Raw genomic sequence first — 23424 nt, forward strand, 5'->3', positions numbered from 1 at the left:
TAGGTGCAGGCGGGGTGGGAAAGGACACCTCCTGGCAAGCTCTTGCGACTGCCTGGGGTGACAGAGCACTGGGTGCTCCAAGCGGGTCGCTGGATGGAGTGGAGGTGGCCGACTGGGCTCCACGGCGCCACCTCTCGGTACAGCCACTTCCAGGCTAACCTGGACACGGACAGGAAGGGGTGGAGAGGTGCACCCAAAGCACAGGGACCCAAGTCCACTTTGGGAGCTGATTGTGGTGCAGGACGCAGCAGCCGCCGAGGCGAGGTTTGTGCTCAGCGACTTCTGTGTGCTTGTGCATGCGTGAGGGTGAGGGGTGAGGAATGGGGGCTGAATTGCACTTCACTGCTTTAAACTTTTTTTACTGCCTCTCCTGTAGCTTTCCAGGGCAGCCGCCTGGGTTTTGAACGGATGATCGGTGTTACCTGGAGGCCAGGCTTGGGCCGAAGTGGTCCAGCCTCCAGCCAGGGCATGAAGAAAGAAAGTTCGCCTGGCGCGGAGAGCAGCAAACCCTAAAGTGGGAGTAGGAAGTCTAAGTCGCCTGGTCTCCTGGGTTCCCTTCCACGTGATTGGCGGGGCAAAGGGGGAAGCCCCAGCAGTCTGAGGAATCCGTCAGTCTGTCCAGCGGCTCCCTCCCCAAATCAGTCAGTGTCTCACCCAGGAATTCAAGCGCCCAATGGGAAAACTGACTCGCCGAGCCGAGTACCAGAGAACGTGACCACAGACCCCTCCCCTGCTCATCTTTAAGTACCCTCTTCCCCCAACGCCCTCCCGGCGGCCCCAACCCTAAGTCTTCAGTAAACAAACGCACACAGCACACACTGTCTTAAAACAAACTCCCGCTAACCTGTTGGGGGCGTAGGGGAAGCCGGATGAACCTGTTCTCTCTAAAAGTCAGTGCACACCACCCCCCACCTCCCTCATGGACCCTCGGGCAACTATTTGTCCCTCCTTCCTGCCCCCCATTCTCCCTTGCAGTCGGGAGACAGTGAGATCCACTGCCCGCCGAGTGGGTACTCACGCTGCTGTTGTGTCCCGACCAGTGCACCATGGCTTGGTTGTGGGCCGAGTCCCCAGTCAGTGCAAAGGAGGTACTGGGCAACCGGAGCTCTTCGGCCGCCGCACCCCCAGCCCGCAGCGCCTTCCCCTCCTCCCGGAGACCCTTGGCCAGAGGACGGCTTTCTTTGGAACCGTCAGCCAAGGCAGTGGCCCGGGTGTCCCACCGTTCCAGGGCACTGGGGGGCTGCGCCCGGCGACTCCTCCTCACATGGCCAGGTTTGCCAGGATCTGGGATGCCCTGTCCCCACCGTGCGCCGGCTAACGACGGCCCCCCATCTTCTCCCTGCTTCTTTCCACCGCTGCCACCGCCAGGCTGGGGCAGCGGCTCTGGTCCTGGCCGGCGCCCCAGTGCGGCGCCTCTCCGCGCAGTCGCCAGCTCCTCCGGCCACTGGCTTGCCATTGCCCGAGGCAAGAGAGGAAGCAGCACCGGCCGTGAAACCGGGGCCGCCGGGCCCTCAGGACCGCCTGTCGCACCCCAAGTGATCTCAGCACCCGCCAGGACCCACGTCGATAGAAGCAGGAGCCCTGTCCGGGCGAGGGGCGCCCCGGGCCAGCCTGCGGGGCGCTCGGTGCGCGCCACCTCCATCCCGCTGCGGCTGCGGCGGCTCGGGCTGCCGAGTGTGTGGCGCCTGCCGAGGTGCGGGTCCGGCGTGGGGGGTGTGCGCGCTCTGGCGAGCAAGAGAGTGAGTGTGTGTCGGGGGAGTGAGGAGGGGGCGGCCGGGAAGGAGGGGGCTCAGACTGGAGCTCCTCACGGGTCCTCTCCACTCTCCTCCTCGCTCTCAGTCGCTCGCTATCTCGTCCAGAGGGTGATTCCAAACCCGAGAAAAAAATTAATAATTGCCCCTTCTGTTTTTTCTTTTTTTCTCTTCTTAAAATAAGATCCCTTAAAATCTTTCCCACCGAGCTCCAACAGAAATTTTGTGAAAAGGAATGTTCATAGGTAATGAGAAAATCCTCTTTTAAAATATGAAAATCAAGCCAGATCCAGGAGGAGGGGCTGGCAAGGGACCCCAATCCAGAGTCTCTCCGAAATCCAGCCTCCAACCTGCTCCCAGTAAAGAGTTGGGAGCCGCTTCTCCCCGCGTTTAGGGGGTTACTCTTCTGGCCTGTTGTAGAGGGCGGGAGATGGCGCGCAGGGAGGATGGGTGGGGGGAGTGTCTCAAGGGAGGAAAAGGGGGAGAAGGCGGAGGAGGAGCAAAGTGTTTTCAGCGCCAACTGTTCGGGTTCGGAAGCCGAAGGGGAGCTCGGAGCTTTCTCGTGGGGAGATAACACACCGAAGCTGAGTGTGGGATGGACCCAGCCTCCACTTGGGATGCCCTGGCCCACGGCTCCCACTTCCCACTCACCCCCTACCCTCCCCTGGTGGTCCGCGCCCCGACCCAGTGCCGGGAGTGTGTGCATGCGCGTGCGTGTAGGCGGGCAAAGGTGAGGCAAGGGGTGCGCCCGGGGCTGGCAGACAAGCGCCATAGGGTGGGGGTACCTGGCTGTGGGGGGTGTTGAGTGTGAGGGGACTCAAGGTTCTGCGCGTGCGTGCGCATTTGCACGCTCTTGTGTGCGTGTTAGTGTGAGCGATGGGGTGTGGGGCGGGGAAGGGTGAGCTCAGGCCTTGGGCACGCGCGGATCACACACCGGCTGTTGGCATTTTCACAAGCCTGTGAGTCGTCAGAAAGGCAATACTGAGAGCTAAGCAGACCGCTCAGGACAGCCCCCACCTCCTGGCGCCCTGTGCTCCCCTGGTTCCCCACTGCCTGCGTATGTAATCTAGTACTCCTTAAGCCTACTGGAAGGTAAGGGGAGAGAACTAGAAGGTTCCTGCCATGGGGTCAAGGGTTTACCAGTCTATCATGGGCTCTTCTTCCTGGGACCCCCTGCGGGAGCTAGGAAAAGACAGCAATCAAAACCCTTTGTGCCCACTGGGAGGATCTAGCCCCCGTCTTCCCTCCTGGGACTGTGTGGTCGCACCCTCACTCTGCCTATATTCGTTTCTGAGCGAGCTTAGTTGTTCTTTCAAAGTGTCAGCTGTCAGTTAGAGGGTCCCAGTGGCCTATCATACCCCCCTGTACCCTGCTACAGAAGCACAGCCTGGGCTGGGACCCATCGAGCCCTCTAGGAAGAGGGAGACTTGCGGTGGGCTGGAGAAAGGGAAGCTAAACCTGAGGCTCCAGGTTCAAGATGCGATTTACGACCCTAGGGAGCGTAAGTCAGCCCGCCTCCTCCAAGAAGTTCCCGGGATTTCTAAGGGCTGAAAAGGCAGAGCTGGATTATTTTTTTAAAAAGGAGCAGGGTTTAGGGAGGAGACTTAGAAAGCGTGATGGCCTCTAGGCCCTTCCCTTCCCCTTCGGGATTAGACGAATAGCTCCTTTTTGGGAGATGGTTCAAGCACAGCGAGAGGGAAAGAAACGGGATAGAGGGGAGGGGAGGAAGATGGGGCGAAGGTAAAAGAACGGAATGGATAGGGAGAGAGAAAAAGGAAAGGGAGAAGAAGGAAGGCGAGATCATGGTGCTGCGAACGAAAGAAAGGGGAAGAGAAAAGAAGAGCGCGCGAGCTGAGGGCCAAGAAGAATGGCAGAGACACAGGCGGTGCCTGGGAATCTGGGCCGGCCGAGGGAGGGCGACAACCGGCGGTTCCGGGAGTCCCCATTCTAGCGAACTAGCTTTTCCACCCAGCGCTAAAATGGAAATTGGGACCGAGGAGGCTGGGTTGGATAAGCAGGCCTGCGACAACGACGTCCAGCCCGGAATAAGGCGAGTCTTGGAGTCTGTGGGTTTCCAAAGGCTGCGGGCGATGAGCCGCCCCAAGAAAAGTTCAGCTCGGAAGGCTGCGGTGGGCGCGGGATCCGGGCCTGGCTGGGAGCAGGCCATCCGCGGAATCCCAGCGCCTCTGCCGGGGAATGCCCGGTACTGCAGCCCTGGCCGCAGCTTGGGAGTTCGGGAGGGGTGAGGCGCCTCTGCTTGCGCTCTGGGCAGAGGTGGCGGGTGGCACGGTATAAGCAATCTGGGCTGTCAAGCCGATCTCCAGGACCCACGGCTCATACACCTGTGAAGGTGCGGCATTCCAAACCCCACGTCCTCAGAGGAAATGTGCTGTCCAAACCGGAGGCTCTCTGAAGTAGTACCATGAAGGGCAGTCATTCTCAAGAATAAGGCTGGAGTCTCCCCTCACTCTCTCCCATCTGAGGGAGGCCCTACCAGGATGGAGCCTGTGGAAAGGTCAGATCCTGGACTTGTGGACATGTGGCTATTAAGCATTTGGGGGGTGGGGATGGATAAAAGACCCTCACAGATGCAACATTTTCACTTATCTCCTGCACCAACTTACCCTATGGGGCTTGCTCCATTAATTATCACCTCCGCCTATCTTTAGTCTCCCTCCTTCAGCCTTTGCCTAACAATCCGTACACTCAGCCCTGTACTGCCCTCCCTCCAGCCTCCCCACCAATCTCCTCTAGTGCCCAAACCTGTTCAAAGAGTTCTCCGCTATACCTACGTCTCCCCTTCCACACCAGCCACACCTCACCAGATGCCATCGTGTTGATGATAATGCTGAGTGTTAACATATACTGAGCACTAACTGGACCAGATGTGTGGTAAGGACCCATCAGCATTCTAGCAGAGTGATTATAAGTGCATACTTTAAAGCTAAATTACCTATGTTCAAATTCCAACCATACCAACCACCAGCTGTGTGACCCTGGACAAATTAACCTCTCTTTGCTTCCACTCCTCATTTAGGGATGATGAAAATATTTACCATATAAGGTCATAGTGAAGATTAAATGAATTAATGTACATAAAGCAGCTGAACAAAGTGGGGCCCAGATGAAATGCTAGATAAGTTTGGTTATAAATGTTCTTACTCTTTTTTTTTTTTTTTTTGCTTTTTATCCACTTCAGTTTTAATGAGATATAATTGATATACACCACTGTATAAGTTTAAGGTGTATAGCATAATGACTTGACAATCATACGCAGTCTGACAATTAACTACGTGAACTTGCCACCGACTGCTTACCTTGGCAGCACTATACAACAGCTCAGTAAGGTTTCATAACCTTGGTATATCAGTGTCTCACAGCTGTGTTCGTGTTGAGGTATGGCAGTGTCTTACTGAGTGGTGTTCATTATTATTGTTGCATGTTTTTGTGTGCCGTCGCGAGAACTTCTGAGCTTGAATTAGAACAAGGAATGAATATTTAATTTTTTGTTAAACTTGGCAAGAGTGGAAGTGAAGTCAGGGACTTGTTAGCCCAAGTTTATGGGGATAATGCCATGAAGAAAAACAGCAGTGTACAAATGGATTAAACGTTTTCCTGAGGGGAGAGAATACATCACTGCTGAAGAGAAGTCAGGGCGGCCAATAATGAGCAGAACTGATGGAAACATTGCAAATATACATCAAATTGTGCATCAAAATGATTGGCTGACTGTGAGAAGCATAGCAGACCATGTAAACATTGATAAATGGGAAAAATCTTAACTGAAAGTCTTGGCATGAAAAAGGTGTGTGCAAAAATGGTCCAAAGGAGCTCACAAATGAACAAAAGCAAAGGAGAGTCGACCTTTTGGAGAGGTAAGACCTTTTGGAGAGGCAAGACAATGTTTTTTGGGGCTGTGTTATCACTGGTGATAAGACATGGGTGTACCAATACGACCCTGAAACAAAGTGTCAAAGTGCACAACGGAAGTCAGCCAATTCTCCATGACCAAAAAAATTCCATCAGTCCAAATCAAGAGTCAAAACGATGTTGCTAACCTTTTTTGATATCAGAGGGGTTATTCAGTATGAATTTGTACCAACTGGACAAACAGTTAACCAAGTTAACTATTTGGAAGTGCCGAAAAGGCTGCTTGAAGAAGTTAGATGACCTGAACTTTCTGCCAACAATTCATGGCTCTTGCATCACAATACTGCCCCAGCTCACATGACACTGTCTGTGAGGGAATTTTTAGCCAGTAAACAAATAACTGTATTGGAACACCCTCCCTATTCCACCTGATCTGGCCCCCAGTGACTTCTTTCTTTACCCAAAGATAAAGGAAATGCTAAAAGGAAGACATTCTGATGACATTCAGGACATCCAGGTAATACTATGACAGCTCTGATGGCATTTCCAGGAAAAGAGTTCCAAAACTGCTTTGAAGGGTAGACTAGGCACTGGTTTCAGTGCATAGCTTCCCAAGGGGAGTACTTCGAAGGTGACCATAGTGATATTCAGCAATAAAGTATGCAGCACTTTTTCTAGGATGAGTTCACGAACTTAATTGTCACATCTCATGTGTAGAAGTTTAACCTAGTGCCTGGTCCTACTAGGTCTTCAAGAAAGAGTAATGGAATGAATATACAGAAAACAGAAAGGAGGTTTGGGTAATTTAATTAGAATATCCTATGCCAGAAAAGCAGAGGAGTTGTTCAGAAGGGCTGGAGATGAGGATATGAAAGGCTTTGCCAGTACTAGTTGAGAAACTTTAACAAGTTTCAAGGTTATGACAGGGAAAAGAAAACCCACTTCATTGAGTTTGAGGGTTAAAGGAGAGAATTTACAAGGAAACACTAGCGAAACTTAATGGGCTAAATGCACAGGCCTGTTGTCTTTGCTGACATCGGTACAGTTACCAATCTCATCTCCTCAGACATGGCATCTTCCGGAATCAAGCCAACCTAGAGTTCTGGTTTTTGGAACCAAGTATGTGCTTAGACAGTCTTTGCTGCCTTCAGCCTCCCTTTTCTGTTTCCATGACTCCTAGTTCTGTGCTCTCCCAACAAAGTTTGTACACAGGGGCACATCTAATTTGTACTTAAATGTTCATGTCTTAATTTACCTCTTCCCAGGAGTACAATATTTGCTTTTAAAAAGGCACCACCAGATGCTTACCAAGTTTAGCAAGTGGCTTAGACAAGCATGGGCAACTCCAGGCAGCATTGACAATGAGACTGAGGCAGAGCTGACCTATTCTCCAGGGATGACACTGGTGGGTTAAGGCATAGATAACAGAGGAGAAAATAGAACTGGTGGAGGGGGGAAGGACTGGAAAAGCAAAAGGAAGAAGAGAGAAAGGTGAGAGAAGGAGAGAGAAGAGAGGTGTCGTGGTGGTGGTGGCGGTGGTGGTGGTGGCGGCGGCGGCGGTGGTGGTGGTGGTGGCGGTGGTGGTCCAGGTGGTGGTGGTAGTGGTGGAGGAGGTGGTGGTGTTGGTGGAGGTGGTGGTGGTGGTAGTGATGGTGGTGGTGGTGGTGGTGTTGGGGAGAAAAGAGAAAAAGACAGATAAGCTTTCAGTGACTAGAGATAGGACTCGATTTCCATGGAAACTGCAGAGCCCAGTGGTCAAACACAATGACTCCGGATTCAGACAGAGCAGAGTTCAAATGTTGGCTTTGCTTTACTAGTTGTGTGACCCTGGGGAAAGTGTGTAACCCTCGGCTTCATCTGTGAAATGGAAATATCAATAGTTCCTATCTGAAGGATTATTTTGAGGATCCAATGAAATAATGTCTGAATAGTATGTGACACGTAATAAGCATTTAATAAATCACTATTCGACCCCTTTTTTCTCCCCTAATTCTTCTCTCCACCCTCCTCCCAAAAATATGTTCATCTGCCCGATGATGCCTGCATTTCCTTCATGACAAGTCAATGCTTTTATTCCTCAAGTTACAACTGCAGAATTAAAGAGCAAATAATGTCTTAAAAATCGCCTTGGTGGCTAACCTTAATGCTATGACTGTGAATGATTGTGCGCACACACACACACCCTTCAACCTTCCCAGAATCTCTATCTACAGATTGAGACCCCAGTGCTCAGAGAGCTTAAAGCCACCCTCCAAGGCTAACAATAGGGAGGGTTGGGGATTTCCTAAGAGCAAGTTTGGATACATGAGCAGCCTTATTGGAGAAACCAGGGGGAGCAGCTCCCCAAAGGAGTGAGAACAGTCAAAGACAGGGCTACCACTCAGAAGAAGCACCCCACTCTGGAGAAGGATGGACTGTAAAACCCTCAAGAATGGCCCAAGGCCACAGTAGCTGCTGCCAAAGGAAAAGGAGAGTGCCTCAGGTTTGAGTGTGGCCCTCCTGCCCTGTACTCAGAGGCCACAACCCTTACGCCCATCCAGGTGTCAGAATCAGGAGCACCAAAGGGGACCTCGGAGAGCAGCAGAGCTCTTGGTTCTTGGGAAATTGTCGGAGCTGTGGCAGAGAGAGCAGAGAACTAAATATAGCCTCCAAATAAACATGTGGATTACAACCGAGCATCAGGAAGGTGGAAGGGAGGGAGAGCACCTGCCCAGGTCACTGGAAGCCCAGATGAGGCTTCTCCTGCAGAAAACCAGGCAGGGGTTTTGCAGTGCTCCTGGGAGCTGCCTCACTGCTCCTTCGCCAACAGGTCCAGCCTCCCTCCTGACACAGTGGGGTCTTTGCCCATGTTGCTTCTCCCCTCCCTAATTGCCTAATTCACTCTCAATCTACCTTCAGCTCTGAGGTCTAGCTTGGCCTCCTTCAGGGAGCGTCCCCGACCTCAGGAAGTCCCCTCCCCTATTATTAGAGTGACTGTGTCCCAATTTAGGCTCATGTTCCCAGCCTAATCACTAATAGCACCTTTTTTCACTCTCAGAAGTGTCTCAGTTTGAGCAATAAATTATGTCGTCATATTCTCCCAGGACTTACCACTTCTTTTTAAAGCGTTATTATAGTTGATTTTACATGTGTTTGGATAGAGGTTTAATTAATGCCTCTCTTCTCCAGAACACTATAAATCCCAACAGCAAGGGGATCATACCTATTTTTAGTTGAACTTTTAATTTTGAGATCATTGTAGACTCAGATGCAGAGTAAGAAATAACACAGTACTCTTTACCCAGCACCCCAAGGTAACATCTCGCAATACAGCATTGCAATACAATACCACCTGGATACTGACATTGAAACAGTCAAACTACATAATAATTCCATCATGGCAAAGATCTCCATGGTGCTTTTTTATAGCTACACCCACTTCCATTCTATCTCTCACTTCTCCTTAACTCTTGGCAACCACTAACCTGTTCTCTATAGTATAACTTTATCATTTCAGTGTTAAAGAAATGAAATCATTCGGTACATCGCCTATTGGGACTGGCTTTTCTCACCCAGGCTATCACCCTGGAGATTAATCCAGGTTGTTACTGTTGTCAATAGTTTATTCTTTTTTAATGCTAAATTGTATTCCATGGAATGGATGTGTCAGGGTTTGTCTAACCTACTAAAGAACATCAGAGTTGTTTTCAGTTTGGGGCTATAAATGAAAAAAGCTGCCACAAACATTCATGCACAGGTTTTCTATGAATATGTTTTCATTTACCTGTGATAAATGCCCAGCAATACAATTGCTCAGCCTTATGGCAGTTGCATGTTTAGTTTTTAACAAACTGCCAAACCGTTTTCCAGGCTGTCTATATCATTTTACATTCCCACCAGCAGTGAACCCTCTCTAGTTATCACTGTTTTTTCAAGTTGTAGCCATTCTAGTAGGTATGTAATGAAATCTCAGTGTGGCTTCATGTGCATTTCCCTTATGGTTAATGCTGCTAAACATCTTTTCGTGTCCTATTTGCCATCCATATATATCCTCTTAGGTGAAATGTCTTCATGTCTTTGACCCATTTTCTAATTATATTAGTTCAATTTTCTGTTAAGTTTTGAGAATTCTTTATATATTCTAGTTATTAGTCCTTTTTGGATATATGGTTTGAAAAATATTTTCTTCCAGTCTATAGCTTGTCTTTTCATCCTCTTAACAGGCTCTTTCATAGAGCAGAATTTTTTTAATTGTGATGAGGTTCAATTCATCAATGTTTCCTTTATGGGTTATGTTTTTGGTGTCATCCGCACTTTTTGCTTAGCCCCGTATCTTGAAAATTTTCTCCTGATTTTTTGTCTATAAGTTTTATAGTTTACATTTTATATTTAAGCACATGATGTATGTTGATTTAGTTTTTGTATAAGGTATGAGACAAGTTGAGGTTCACTTTTATGGCTATGGTTATAGAGGTTCAATTGCTCCAGCACCATTTGTTGAAAAACTGTCTATCCTCCATTCAATTGTTTTCATACCTTCCTCAAAAATAAGTTGGGCATATTCAGATGGTCTGTATCTGAGTTCTCTATTCTGTTCCATTGTGCCTATCTTTCTGCCAAAACCACACAGACTTCTTTATTGTAGCTATATATTAAGCCTTGAAATCAGGTAGAATAATTTCTTCCTTTATTCCTCTTTTGAAAAATGGCTTTAGCTATTTTAATTCTTTTGATATAAATTTTAGAGTAATCTTATCTATATTTATAAAATCTTGCTGAGATTTTGATAGAAATTGTATTGAACCTGTACATTGATTTGGGGAGAACTGCCTTCTTTACTATATCATGGAGTGGAAGCAATCCATGAACAGCATGTCTCTTCAATTATTTTTATCTCCTTTGATTCTTTAATCAGCATTTTGTAGTTTTTAGCATATAATTCCCATAGCTGTTTTGTTAGACTTATACCTAAGTATTTCTTTGGGGGGTGGATTATAAACGGTATTATAATTTTAACGTTGGTACCCATGAGTTTATTGCTAGCATGTAGAAATACAATTGATTTTTAAAATTTTCATCTTATATCCTATAGTCTTAGGGTGGGTCTGCTGGTAACAAATCTTGTTAGTTTTTCTTCATCTGAGAATGTCTTCATTTTCCCCTCATTCTTGAAGGATATTTTCACTAGCTATGGGATTCTTGGTTGACAGTTCCTTACTTTCAGCACTTGAAAAATATTATGTCACTTCTTTCTGACTTCATGGTTTCTGATGAGAAATCCATTGTCATTTGAATTGTTTTTTCCCTAAAGGTATTGTGGTATTTCTCTCTAGCTGCTTTCAAGGTTTTCCTTTGAGTTTATTCTGCTTAGGGTTTGCTCAACTTCTTGAATATGTAGGTACATTTTTGCCAAATTTGAAAGGTTTTCAATCATTATCCCTTTGAGAACTCTTCTATCTCCATTCTTTCTCTCCTCTCCTGTCAGTCCCAGGACATGAACGAGAAGTCTTTTGTTAGATTCCCACAAGCGCCTAAGACTTTGTTCATTTCTTTCAGTCTATTTTCTCTCTGTCATTCAGATTGGGTAATTTCTACATTTCTATCTTTGCGTTCCTCTGTCCCCTTTATTCTGCTGTTGATTTTATCATTTAAGATTTTTATTTTTAGTTATTATGTTTTTCAGTTCTAAAATTTCCATTTGGTTCTTTTTTATATCTTCTATTTCCTTCCTGAAGTGTTCTATATTTTCTTTTGTTTCAAGCATTTTTATAACTGCTTGCTGAAGTATTTTTACAATGACTGCTTTAAAATCTTTGTCAGATAATCCTAATATCTCTGTCATCTCCATGCCGGCATCTACTGATTATCTTTTTACATTTAATTTTAGATTTCCTGTTTTTTGGCATGGCAAGTGGTTTTTGATGGAAACCTGGATATTGTGAGTATTATGGTATGAGACTCTGGATCTTATTTGAACCTCTGCTTTAGCTGGCTTCTTCTGATACTTCCCTGGCAGGAGAAGGGGAAAGGGAGCCACCCTGTAGTACCCAGTGAACGTATAAGTCCACATTCCCTACTTGGCCTCCATTGACACCTGGAGGGTGGTGCTGGGCCAAGGTCGGAGTTCGCTGTCCCCACCACATCTCTACTGATACTTCTCTGGCTGGGAGGGGTGGGAGTATGTCTCTCTACTGCTTCCCATGTGGCTTTCATTGACACAAAAGGGTGGAGGTGATGGGTGGCCTCGTTACCACTGGGCAGAGGTGAAAGTCCTAACTCCCCGAGGCTTCTTCTAACACCCCTTCAGCTGGTGGGGCAGGGGTGCCTCATTACTGCTGGCTGGGGGTGGAAGTGGCTTCTACTGATGGCACAGGTAGGGCTGAGGAGAGCCTCATCACCACCAGATGAAAGTCTTGGCTTCCTACATGGCCTTCTCTGACACTACTCTGGCAGAGGGATGGGCTGTCTTGTTACAGCCTCACGAGAGTGGAAGTCTAGCCTCCACCTCCAGCCTTTGCAGGTATGAATGGGGGTGAGACTGCGGTTCTTCTGCAGTGTTTGGCGAGAGTAGAACTGTTGTTGTCTAAAAGTTCTCTGTCTTGCCAAGCTGCCCGTTTCCTTGTCCTTTGGCTAAAGAGAGCAGGATTTTCATTGTCTGCGCCCATTGGTATTTCCAGGTTGTTGGTTTCTTCATCTCCCAAGTCTGGGATACATGAGGAAAAGAAAACCTAGGGAACTCACTGCTATGTCATTTCTTGCGTCCCAAGTTTCCTTGCTGATTCGCCATTTTCTTTCCACATTTCAGAGTCTTATGCTTGTTGTACACACAATTTCCAGGGTTTTTTGCTGTGCATAGCAAGAGGAGTAAGGAAAAGTATATCTACTCCATCTTCCCAAAAGCTAATCATACCAGCTTTTGTTCGTCATATTTTCAATACCAAACCCAGTTCATGGCACAGAGTAGTAGATCTTACACAAATAGTTGTTCAATGAATGTATGACTACAACTAAATCCAAATTTGCCAGAGTTCAAGTAAGCCCCTCCCACAAGCAAGCTTTTCCATGGTGCTACACTCTCCCAGGCTGTAGAGGGTTCTCTGAGAAATAGATGACCTTTCATTATCTGTAGTAGGTGCGTCCCTAGAGGGTTATATATCTATACAATTGAGATAATCATAGAATCAACTTTATATGTTATAGTAAGGATTAAATAATGAACCCATATAAACTGCTAAGAAACACCTCTGTCAAACTCTCCATAATACTATCATTGTGCAAAAAAACTGAATTTTTGTCAGTTGGATTGCATTTCTTTCTGATTTGCTTTATCATTTTAGAGGTGATGTCATTTCATTTCTGATTCATTTTCAACCTGACAATGGTCCCCAATGCTTAGTTTCTCCGCCTCCCTCTCAGCCTTTGTGACAAGCCTACAAATTGACTGACGGTCAGAACAGCCAAGGGTCTTTAGAGTTCATTGACTCTGGCATTCCTTCTTTTGCCCATCCCTTATATTCCCCCCTAATTGTTCCATTTTATAAACTCACATACTGGTTTCTTTAAATTCTGCATGTTTGGAGGTGAGCGTAATGAGCTCTTGCATCCACATGCCGCCCCTTATAGAGGTTTTCCATTGGACACTCATAGGTTGCACGGTTATAATACACCTTTTTTTCTGTTGATAACCATCATCATACTAATAACAATAATGTCTGCTTATGGAGGATTTGTTATATCCAAGGCCCATTTTCAGAGCTTTACCAGCATTTTCTCACTTAATCCTCATGAAAGAACTGGATTATAGGCCCTCTACTCATCCCCACTTTTCAAGTGAGCAAACTGAGCTTTAAAGAATCAAGTGACTTGCCTAAGGTTATAGGATTACTAAGTGTTGGGGCCGGCATTCCAGCCCAAGCCTGTCTGGGGCCCAGCTCAAGTGCTCTTGCCTGGGAATTGAGGGTCAGCTTCTCCAGCTGCAACAACCACGTCACAAATCAATGTTTCCCCAGGGGCCCCCTTTTCCAGAGGTCAAACAATTTAAATCCTGAGCAAACCTCATTCATGGAAATCAAAAATTCAAACAGGCTAACAGGAGGAGTTCTGAGTTCTGCTTAATTGACCCACGATAATTATTTCTATTGAATTGCTCTATATCTGGGGATGGGTATTCACTAAGCAGACTGGCCCAGTGGTTTCCTGCAGCACCTGTTTCAGTCTAGAGGCAGTTAATTGCATGGAAAGTTCTCATCTAAATCACTGAGTTTCTTATTCCGACCAATGCCTAAAACACACACACAACACACACACACACACACACACACACAGTCTTGTACCAAAGGGTTTTGCTAGAAGATGGACCTGCCCTTTAGATGAGATGCTGCTTCTGAATGACACAGCTCAAACCATTTCGAGGCTCTTAGTAACACGGTTATTCGAGACAGCCAAGTAAGGCCCTCTGCACTCCAGAGAGGAGACAGCAAGGAGCAGCATGACCTCTGGACCATGCAGACCAAAGACACCACCCCCCACCCCCCAACCACCACCACCACCAAGAGAAACAAAACAGAAATAGGATGCAGGGAAAATGTACTCGGCCAAAGTTGCTTTCTTTTCCTCTTTGTAAACACAAGAAGATAAATTACAGTTTCTGTTAGTAACATAATCACTTTAATTAAAATTTAGGGGGTCAGAAAAGCCAATTCTGAATGTCACATTTCCAGTGATGTGTGTTAAGCCTGGGAGAATAAAAATATAGCCCTGTAAATAACTGGCATATTATAACTGGAGCTGTGTATGTGTTACAGTCACTTAGAGTTAGAATAGCAATTAAACGCTAACCAGGATTCCATTCTCTGCCCTCACTGCCTCTGCCCTCATTTCACACCAGGTAATAACTGCATGCATTTGACTACGGTGGCTTTCCCCTTCTCTATCCAAACAATAGCCAGCCTCCAAAGCCCTTCTCATATTCTGCCTTCAACTCTTTCCTGAAGATTGTCCCAGAGAAGTCCTCCCACCCTAATCAGCCACTGTGCTTGTTTTCCGCACCAGGCATTTTCCCTTTTAATTGGACTGGTTTCAGATTTGTATTGTAGTCTGTCATATATAGCCCTCTAATTGTGCCGTGTTTCCTTAACCAGACTATAAGCTCTTAGGAGGCACTGAACGCGTCATATTGAAAGCACAGATATTTAGAGCTGGAGGGATCTCAGAGACCATATTGCCAATGAGAAAATAGGTCACCGAGTTAGTTGCGGGCTGAGCTGAAACTAGAGCTCAATAATTCTAACTCTTAGCTCAGGGGGTTCCAACCCTGCCCTGGTTCAGGGGCAGGTTTTGAATAAGTCCCATCAAGTATCACCTTGGTCAGGTATGAGGGAGACGGTGCTAGGGGGAAGTTTCCTTAGACCACCATCACCCCTTTAAGTCCATTCCAGAGGGCTTGTCACATTGGATGGCATGGGACAAGGCAGGTTAGGTGAAGGGCTGAAGAGAATCTCTGATCCAGAACAGTGTGCTGTGGCTGACAGAGGACCAGCCAGCTGCTGTCACTTGGGCTGGGGGGAGGCTCTACTCTCTGAAGGACAATGAGAAAGGCCAGGCTGGCCTGACTTCCCGTAGCTCCTTGATCTGGCAAGGGATAGGGCTTGCATTGAAGACTTCTCCAGCTCCCTCCCTCTCCTGTCCCATCCTAGGTATCTTAGCTCCAGTTCCCCAGAAGCAGACTGAGTGGTTGGTAAAGGTGATGCTCCCAGAGAAGCAGGAGAAACAGGAGAAGTAAGGAGAAGCCAACAAAGGGTACAACTTTATGAACAGTTACATGGAGGGTAGCTTCACCCTGATCCTGCAGGAATGAATGCTCTAGAATATAAGTTACCCCTCAGAGTTGTCCCAAACAGAGGACGGGGAGTTGGGACCTCATACTCCCCACCTTCAGGCATCAGCTAAGGACCAACTCGGGGGACATAAGTTCCCAGGCCCTTCTATCTTCTCATACGATTGGATAGACTGAGCTCCAGGAGCCCAAGGGTAGATCTCTGAAAAGCAGCCACAGGTTCTAACCATTAGAAGTTCCAGGACACTAAGGGGTGAGGGGCATAAATGGTAAAAAGGGATCCGAGGACATCTGGGCAAAGCACCAACATCATCTGTGACACTAGGACATTTTTATCTAGTCAACTAGCAGCTTGGAAACTTAAACAAATATCTGTGGCTTTTGTTTCCTGGTTTCGTAAAGAGGTGACTCCTATCTAGTGATCTGGACCAGATCCGGTAGGAAGCAGGCAGGGTTTCCAGGAGGCAAAGACCCTCAGGACACAAGTAAAGGCAGGTGTTGGTTTAAGGATGAAGGTATCCTGGTCGACAGTTTGAAATCATCTCCCACCATATTTCGTATGCACAGGAAGGTTGCGAGTCACTGAGAAGGCAGGCTGACAGATTGCCAGAATCTCCTCCAGGTGGCATTTGCCTTGGTACCTCAGAGGCTCTGGCGTATTTTGTTTAAGAATACACATTGGTTTTCAAACCCAGCCCTACAACTAACCAACTATAAGTCCCTGGAAAAAGTACTTAACTTGTATGAGCCTCATCATCTGTAAAAATGGGGAATAAGAATTATCTCATGGATTTGTTGTAAGGAATACATAAGGTGTGTGTGTGTGTGTGAGAGAGAGAGAGAGAGAGAGAGAGATTTATCAAAGGCATTGGATGTAGTAAGTGCTTGCAGTAGGTTGTATTTTCCAAAGAAAGTCACAACACTGTCTCCCATTGCACATGTCCCTTCAGAACCTTGGCATTTTCTCATCAAGAGGAGGAGTCTATTTGCCCTCCCTCTGGATCTGGGTGGGGCCTGTGACTCACTTGTAACAAATAGAAGACAATTGGAAGTAATGTGACTGCTGTGGCAAGATCAGAGAAATTGATAGAGCTTCCAGTTGGTTCACTGAGAATCTTGCTTGTGGAGCCCTGGGAATGCCATATTGTAAGGAAACTCTAAGCAACTCCCCTGGTGAGAACAGATGGAGAGGTCCTGAGTCCTCATACAGGAAGAGAGAGAGATGCCCATCATGCCCCAGCTGCTCCAGCCGTTGCCCAACCACAATTCAAGCCAGAACTGTTCAGCTAAGGCTTCCCAAATTTCTGATCCACAGAAACAGTGGGAAATAATTAAATGATTGTTTTTGATTGAAGCCACTAAGGGGTGCTTTGTTACACAGCAACAGGTAATTGCAATGGTGCTTAATAAAAGCTATGGATTGCCATTGTTGTTCACCACAGAACTCAGAAATCATCCACAGCCTTGCAGGTTCTGAAATGTGGTTTTGTTTGATTGCACTGAGAATGAATCAGCGTCTCAGGGATGGACTCTCACTAAGCGAGGTCACAGAGGACTGACTGATGTACGGCCCAGAATGCCAACCTATTACCACAATAGAATTGCAAGGGGGTTAAACCTTCCATCCTCAGGGGGCAGATTGTTTCCTTCACGTAAGAAATGTACTTTGTAAAATAAACTATAATCAGATTGTCTAGTGAGAATAAAGTGAGAATAAGGGAAATAAGTTGCCTGACTCGAATGATTCAGTAGTAGCAGGTCAAGAGAGCACATTGTGTCCGTTTCCCTGGTAAAAACCCACCAGCTGCCAAGACCTGACAGCCCAGACCTTGGGCCAGGTCATCATCTCCTCCAATTGGCACTTGGATGGACCCTGACAACATCTGTTCATCTGATTGTCCTTTTTCCAGCTTTAATACAGATAATCCCTCTTTTTATTAGTACAGCATTTCTTTAGTCCAGCAGATATTAATAGTGTTCTATAAAAAATATTATGTCTCATAGTGTTCTATGAAAAATGAAAGTCATGTAAGTTCAAGAAATACTAGATTCAGAAAAGTGCACAAGGGTTCATTACTACAGGACTTCTCAGAACCTTGAGTATGTGAATTCATGCTGCAAACCACCCACCCAAAGGCAGATATAATGAGACAATGAATCCCCCATACACACATATTTCCCCCGACCCCCAGATGACAGTTTATTGAATGCTGTTTTAAAGATAGCTTCAATCAAGTCACGCTATGAGCCAGGAATCATTCTGATTACTTAAGCTATCTTTATATATGATTTTTCTGACCCATTAAGTTGGTTTTGTAATTGAACTCTCAGAAGTTTCCCCTCATTTTCCTTTTGTTCAAACTCTCTTGAAGGGTACTGGTCTCTTGCCCTTAAGGAGTTCTGGAAGTGAGGGGGTGTTAGGATAGAGATTCAAAATACCAGAAATGACTTCAGAGAGAGGCAGCATTTAATGGGGGCTTTGCAGAGAGAAGAGGAGTTTGACAGTTCGATAAGCAGAGTTGAAGAAAAGAGCACTTCAAGCTGAAGGAGCAGGCTGAGCAGAGGCCTAGAGAGAAGCAAGGAACAGACTATTCTGGAAGTTGGGTGGAGCACATGATGATACAGGGATAAAGCTGACAGTGCAGGAAGAATCTAGAATGCCATATTAAAGAGAGCAGGCATTAAATGAAGGTGTAGGGACACAGAGATGGACTGTAAATGAGGGAGGGTGGCCAGATTAGTCTCAGGAGCTGGGAAAAGAACGATGAAGCTAGTGTTTGGAAAACCCTGGGAAAGTAAAATATGGGAGGTTACTCAGGAAGCAATGACAATATCCCACAGGAATGTCATCTGCTACTCAGAAATATGTGGTGGCTCCATCATCTCTTTTCTACTTTGTGCAACAGGAGACAAACTATTAGAACATCTGCTGGTAAGAAAAAAGTACTGAGCTCTGTGCTTGGGGCTCTTTGAAAAATCGTCAGCAGATCATTTCAGCCACGCAACTTCACACAATGACAAAACAAAGAGAAAGCACTCCTCAGTGATAGCACATAAGCGAACCACATAAATCCAGCCCCGCAGATAGGAGAACAGGATTCAGCTCCGCTCTCAGTACAGGAGACATGAGGATACAGCCAGACATTTCCAAAGCTAACAAAGCTAACATATAGTGGTTGATGTCTTGCCTCTTAATCAGTACTCTGCGCTGAGCTCTCTCCAACGTCACCGGAGGATATCCAGTTCTGTAACCCAGTGGGGCTTCCTTTTCCGTGCTCTTCAAACATCCCAGCGTTCTCGTACATCCTCAATTTTCAGAGGAAAATCTTATCTTCAGTCCTCACAATTATAATGTGATCCTGGTCTGAACTACTCTGAGAATTTGAGGGGGCAGATCCAAGCCTGAGCCCAGAGATGTTCCAACTCAATGACCAAGGGCACAGTATCCAGTCTCCCAGGTATCCACAAGCCACCTCACAGCAGTCCCAAAGTGGGGCATTGGCATCTTCCCTTACAAGACCCACAAAAGCCACTCTTCCCCTAGTCTCAGCAAATCTCAACACTGCTTCCCCTTCAGCTGCCTCTGCCTCTCCCCTCCAAAAGCCCTGATCTAGCCCTAGGCAGAAACTCAAATACCTAAGAGGACCAGCAGGTGGTGCTAATGAGTGGTACCTGCCAGATGGAAGATGATGGAAATTGACTGTCAAGTCTGGGTCAGGAAGACAAGAGGGAGGGGTAGGGACTGTGGCTAACCAGAAATGTCTGCTTAACGAAGGGGACAGCACCACTGCTGGAACGGCAAATGTGGAGTCAATAGTGACTGAGCACTCGATTTCTGGAAAAGCCTAAAATCTGGGTTTGCATGTAGAATCTCTCCATTAAAATTTTTTAACAATCATCAGACTTAAAATGCTGTACTAATACTGTTCCAACCACACCAGACATATCTCTTCACTAGCTTCAGCCCTGGGCCTCTTGTGTGATGCCCAACTGGTCTAACAATCTCCTCTCAAAAGGCATGGGTTTCAAAAACAAAGGAAAAGTCTGCTGTAGTTTGGAAACACAAAACTGCCTGAGGCAAAGGGACTGAAAGTTTTGTCTGTTTTATGTTCTTGGTTAGGTTCTTGGAAGCTCTGTTGTCGATTATAACTACAATATGAAACACAAATTGAAATCTCAAGAAGGAACCCTGCCACAACTGTTCACAGAGCAGCTTTGGATCAGAGTGTCTGTGGGTGGCCGGCGGCCGTAAGGTCCCCAGGAGGGAGGACTAGGGGCAGGGCTAACTGACCACATTATTTTGGTTGTGCCAGCTCTTGAAGTATGGTGGGAAATCGCAAGTGAGATCCATCTGATCAGAGAATACATTGACAACACTCTCTTCTTCTTCTCTCCCTACATTGCCAGTTTGAAGAGAATCTCTATTCTCCCCACTGCTTCTCTAAGACTTTGTGTACATCAGTAAGTCACCCAATTTTCTATCAGCTCTTTTCTCTGCAAAATCCCTGCTTCCTCTTATTTTTTGGTCATGGCTGTCCATGGTTGTCCCATGTCCAGAATCAGCAAATATGAGTTTCCCTTTTGTCAAAGTAGAAAGGCTTCAAGTCCTCTTACTACACTGAAGGAAAGAACTAAGAATAAAACTGTTAATTTTCCACATGAAAACATTCTCAATCTTCATATCTTACTACAAGTAGTCTGTCACTCATTTGCGTCTTTGATCTCAGATACATTCCTTTCTTTTGCCCCCAAAACTACATTTCCCAGGCTTCCTTGGCTTCTGGTTCAGGCAATGAGAGACAACGTTGGGAGACTGAAGGGCAGAAGAGAGGGAGAAGTCAGGGTATTTCTCTCTTTCTGCTTTGATTGGCGTCTCCTCTGTGGTCCAGATCACACCAGGCAGTCTCCTAGATCCAGCTCCTGCTGGGCAGCCACCGGTATTCTCACTCAAGCTAGATGGCTCCAGCTCTTTGGATCTGATCACACCAGCTCCTCCCTTTATTCCCTATAATTTAGAGCTCGGGAGTCTTTCTGCTTTTGTTAATCTCTGGGTTTCCTCGTGGTCCCCTCTTCAGCTCCCCCAAAACCTTTCTAATCAATTCCTCCTATTACATTCCTTCTATTGGACTGCCTAGCTTTGTTCCTCTGGCTGGATACTGGCTGTGTCAAATAGGTCACCTCGTCATCAGAACACCAGCCTCAGGACTCCTATTCTTAGTTGCCTATTGGGGGGGGGGGGCACGATTAGTATCAAAACAAAGAACTGGGCAGCAATGCATTAACAGGGTACTGTCCTTGAGACCCCAACTCTTTCCAAAGTCACCACAAGCTAGGACCCTGTCTTTTCTAATGTATATAGTAGTTATGTAATAACAAATTTCCTTTTAGTTCAAAGTGAGAAATCTCCTTTTGTTTAAATGGCAAATGATAGGAAGTCTTGCATTTATTTGCTTCCAGGAAATTCCTAAGATGAAAAGTGAACTCACCTGTCTGGAGGAAAAGAAACTGATCAAATACTGAAATCCAGTTCAAATTCCTTACCACTCATGAAAGCACAGGTTGGACCTAAAGGTCTTAATCCTGAGCTATGCCTCAATTTGGAAATTAAAAATAATTCTGTTTTTCAGAGTAAGTTTTTGTTATTGCTATTTGTCTTTGTCATATACAATGACTGGTGAAAAAATGATGAGACTAATTAGTTCCTTCAAAAATGTGTAATTGAAAAACTTGTCATGATTATGTGTTATTTTTGCCTACCAAGCATCCTTCTCTAATTCTCCTGATAAGGATACTCTGCTTTCCTCCGGAGGAAGTAGCAGTGTCTTACTTTCCCACTGTCCTTTATGTAGAGCTGCTTATACCCCAGGCATCATGGGTAGTCATGTGACTCAGGTGAGGCCAATCAGGGCATCACATGCTCATAGCCATGGCGATTGATTGGCTCAGGAATGGGCACATGACCTAATCCAAGCCAATCAAGTCAAAGCTAACCCTGAGACTTTTTGATTGAGCAACAAAGCAAGAAGTATTTTATTTTTCTCAGGGCTTAAAGCTGTGAAGATGCAAATGTGGAGCTTCCACCTGGAGAGAAACTACCTCAGAGTGAAGTAAGAGAGAAATGCACCAAGGAGAGACAGAGAGAATCCAGGTCCTGACAGCAAAATTTGGATGTCTTGATAAAGCTGCTCTGAAGTTTGTCTTCAGTTGACACACACACACAGACACACAATATTTTTTTGGTTTAAGGACGTTTGAGTAGGTTTCTAACCCCCACAACCAAAAGAATTCTGACTAATATAACTATAACCAGTAAGGCATCATGTTAGGCTCTGTGGACTATCTCAAGATGAGCAAACTCTCAGGTAGTTTAGAGAGGAGAGGAGTGGTTCCATTACTTGAAGCAGATGATATAATGGGAACAGGAGATAGAAAGCACAACCACCCAACTTCTATTTTGCCTCCATCATTTTAGGAAAAATAATCTTCATGTGGAGAGAGTAGAACAAATCTTCTTTCAGGGTTCAGAAATCTGAGATAAATGAGGATATAGGAGAAAGCTCTTCACTCCCTCAAATGCGTCTAAATCACTTGTCCCAACTGAGTCACACTGAAGTGTCCCCACAGCACTTATAGATAAGAATGCCACGCCACCGGGATACTCTTTGAAGGATGGTGGGGAATGGGCACAAGTAATCCGGACTTTTACATGGATTTTAGTATTGACTGTCCGATGAGTTGTAAGTAATCTTTGGACACATTAGAAAAATGTGTTCGTTTTTTTTCAATTAAGTATCTTTTGAAGGAACTAATTAGTCCCATTTATTCACCACTGATTGTATAGGACAAAGAGAAACAACAATAACAAAATACTTAGTCGGAAAAAAAGAATTATTTTTAATTTCCAAATGGAAGGATATCTCAAGATTAAGACCTTTAGGTCCAATCTGTACATTGATGAATGGTAGGAATTTGAATTGAATTTTAGTATTTGACCAATTTCTTTTCCCCCAGAACAACAGCATGGGTTCCAAATGAACAAGTTATACCAAACCACTCCAGTCTCCTTTCTTTAATAAAATTATAAGATGGGCATAAAAGAGAATGTGACAGACGTAATGTATTCAAGTGGTAAAGTAATTGGCACTTTACAAAAACAGTGATCCGGTTTTTTTTCCTGTTTTTGGAAATCCTTGTTTTCAAATGGAGAAACAAGCCACATGATAGTACAGCTATGATGATTAATTGATCAGAGCCAAAGAGTGTTTGATCAATGGAGTAATAAAACCTGGAGGGTGGTCTCCAAGGGACTGCTACGAGGCTCTATCCTATTTAAAACGATTTATCAGTGAGTTTGATACTTATTGATTTTTAAATAATATAAACCTGGGAGAGATTTGTTGATGAAATCAGGGCTTAAAAGATCATAACAGGCTACAATAATTTACTTCAAAAGCAACAAGATGATTTTTAATAAAAAGATAAAGTCCTACATTTCAAAGACCGGTTACACATGTGCAGGATGAAGACCTTGACCACAAAGTACAATATGACGTCATCACTATGTATAATAGTGTAGAAGGATATTTCCTGACATGGGAAAATGTCTATCACATTTTCTTAAGTAGATAAAAACCAATTCACCCAATACACACGCATATACAGGTATTAATAGAAAATAAAGACTCATAAGGTAGCCGTGGTTAACTCTCAGTGCCGAGAATATAGGTGATCTTATTTTCCTCCTTGTGTTGTTTCACATTTTACACATTTGCTGCATTTACTTTTTATAATAAAAATGTCATTGTAGCTTAACATGGATCAAAAGTGTCACATGGCTGATTTAAACAACAGGAATGCAGTCTTAGGCTGCACACTTAGAATTATATTTTCCAGAAGAGAGACGCTTTCACTGTGCTCTGTCCATGGACAGCCATATCTGGGATAATGAATCGGGCCCTGGATGCCATGTCTCGAGGGGGCACTCTGACA

The 23424-nt window shown here is 45.5% G+C and overlaps 1 protein-coding gene across 1 annotated transcript in view; it reads right to left on the reverse strand.

Moving 5' to 3' along the window:
- Positions 1-2132, reverse strand: part of SORCS3 (sortilin related VPS10 domain containing receptor 3) — a 539475-nt gene extending 537343 nt beyond the window's left edge. The window contains exon 1 of the mRNA XM_033131434.1: positions 1019-2132. Coding sequence (XP_032987325.1) covers positions 1019-1642 — 624 coding nt within the window. The 5' untranslated portion in view covers positions 1643-2132. The remainder of the gene's footprint in view (positions 1-1018) is intronic.
- Positions 2133-23424: the final 21292 nt, after the last annotated feature.

The sequence above is a fragment of the Rhinolophus ferrumequinum genome, chromosome 16 (assembly GCF_004115265.2).
Source record: "Rhinolophus ferrumequinum isolate MPI-CBG mRhiFer1 chromosome 16, mRhiFer1_v1.p, whole genome shotgun sequence".
In the NCBI taxonomy this organism is placed as follows: Eukaryota; Metazoa; Chordata; class Mammalia; order Chiroptera; family Rhinolophidae; genus Rhinolophus; species Rhinolophus ferrumequinum.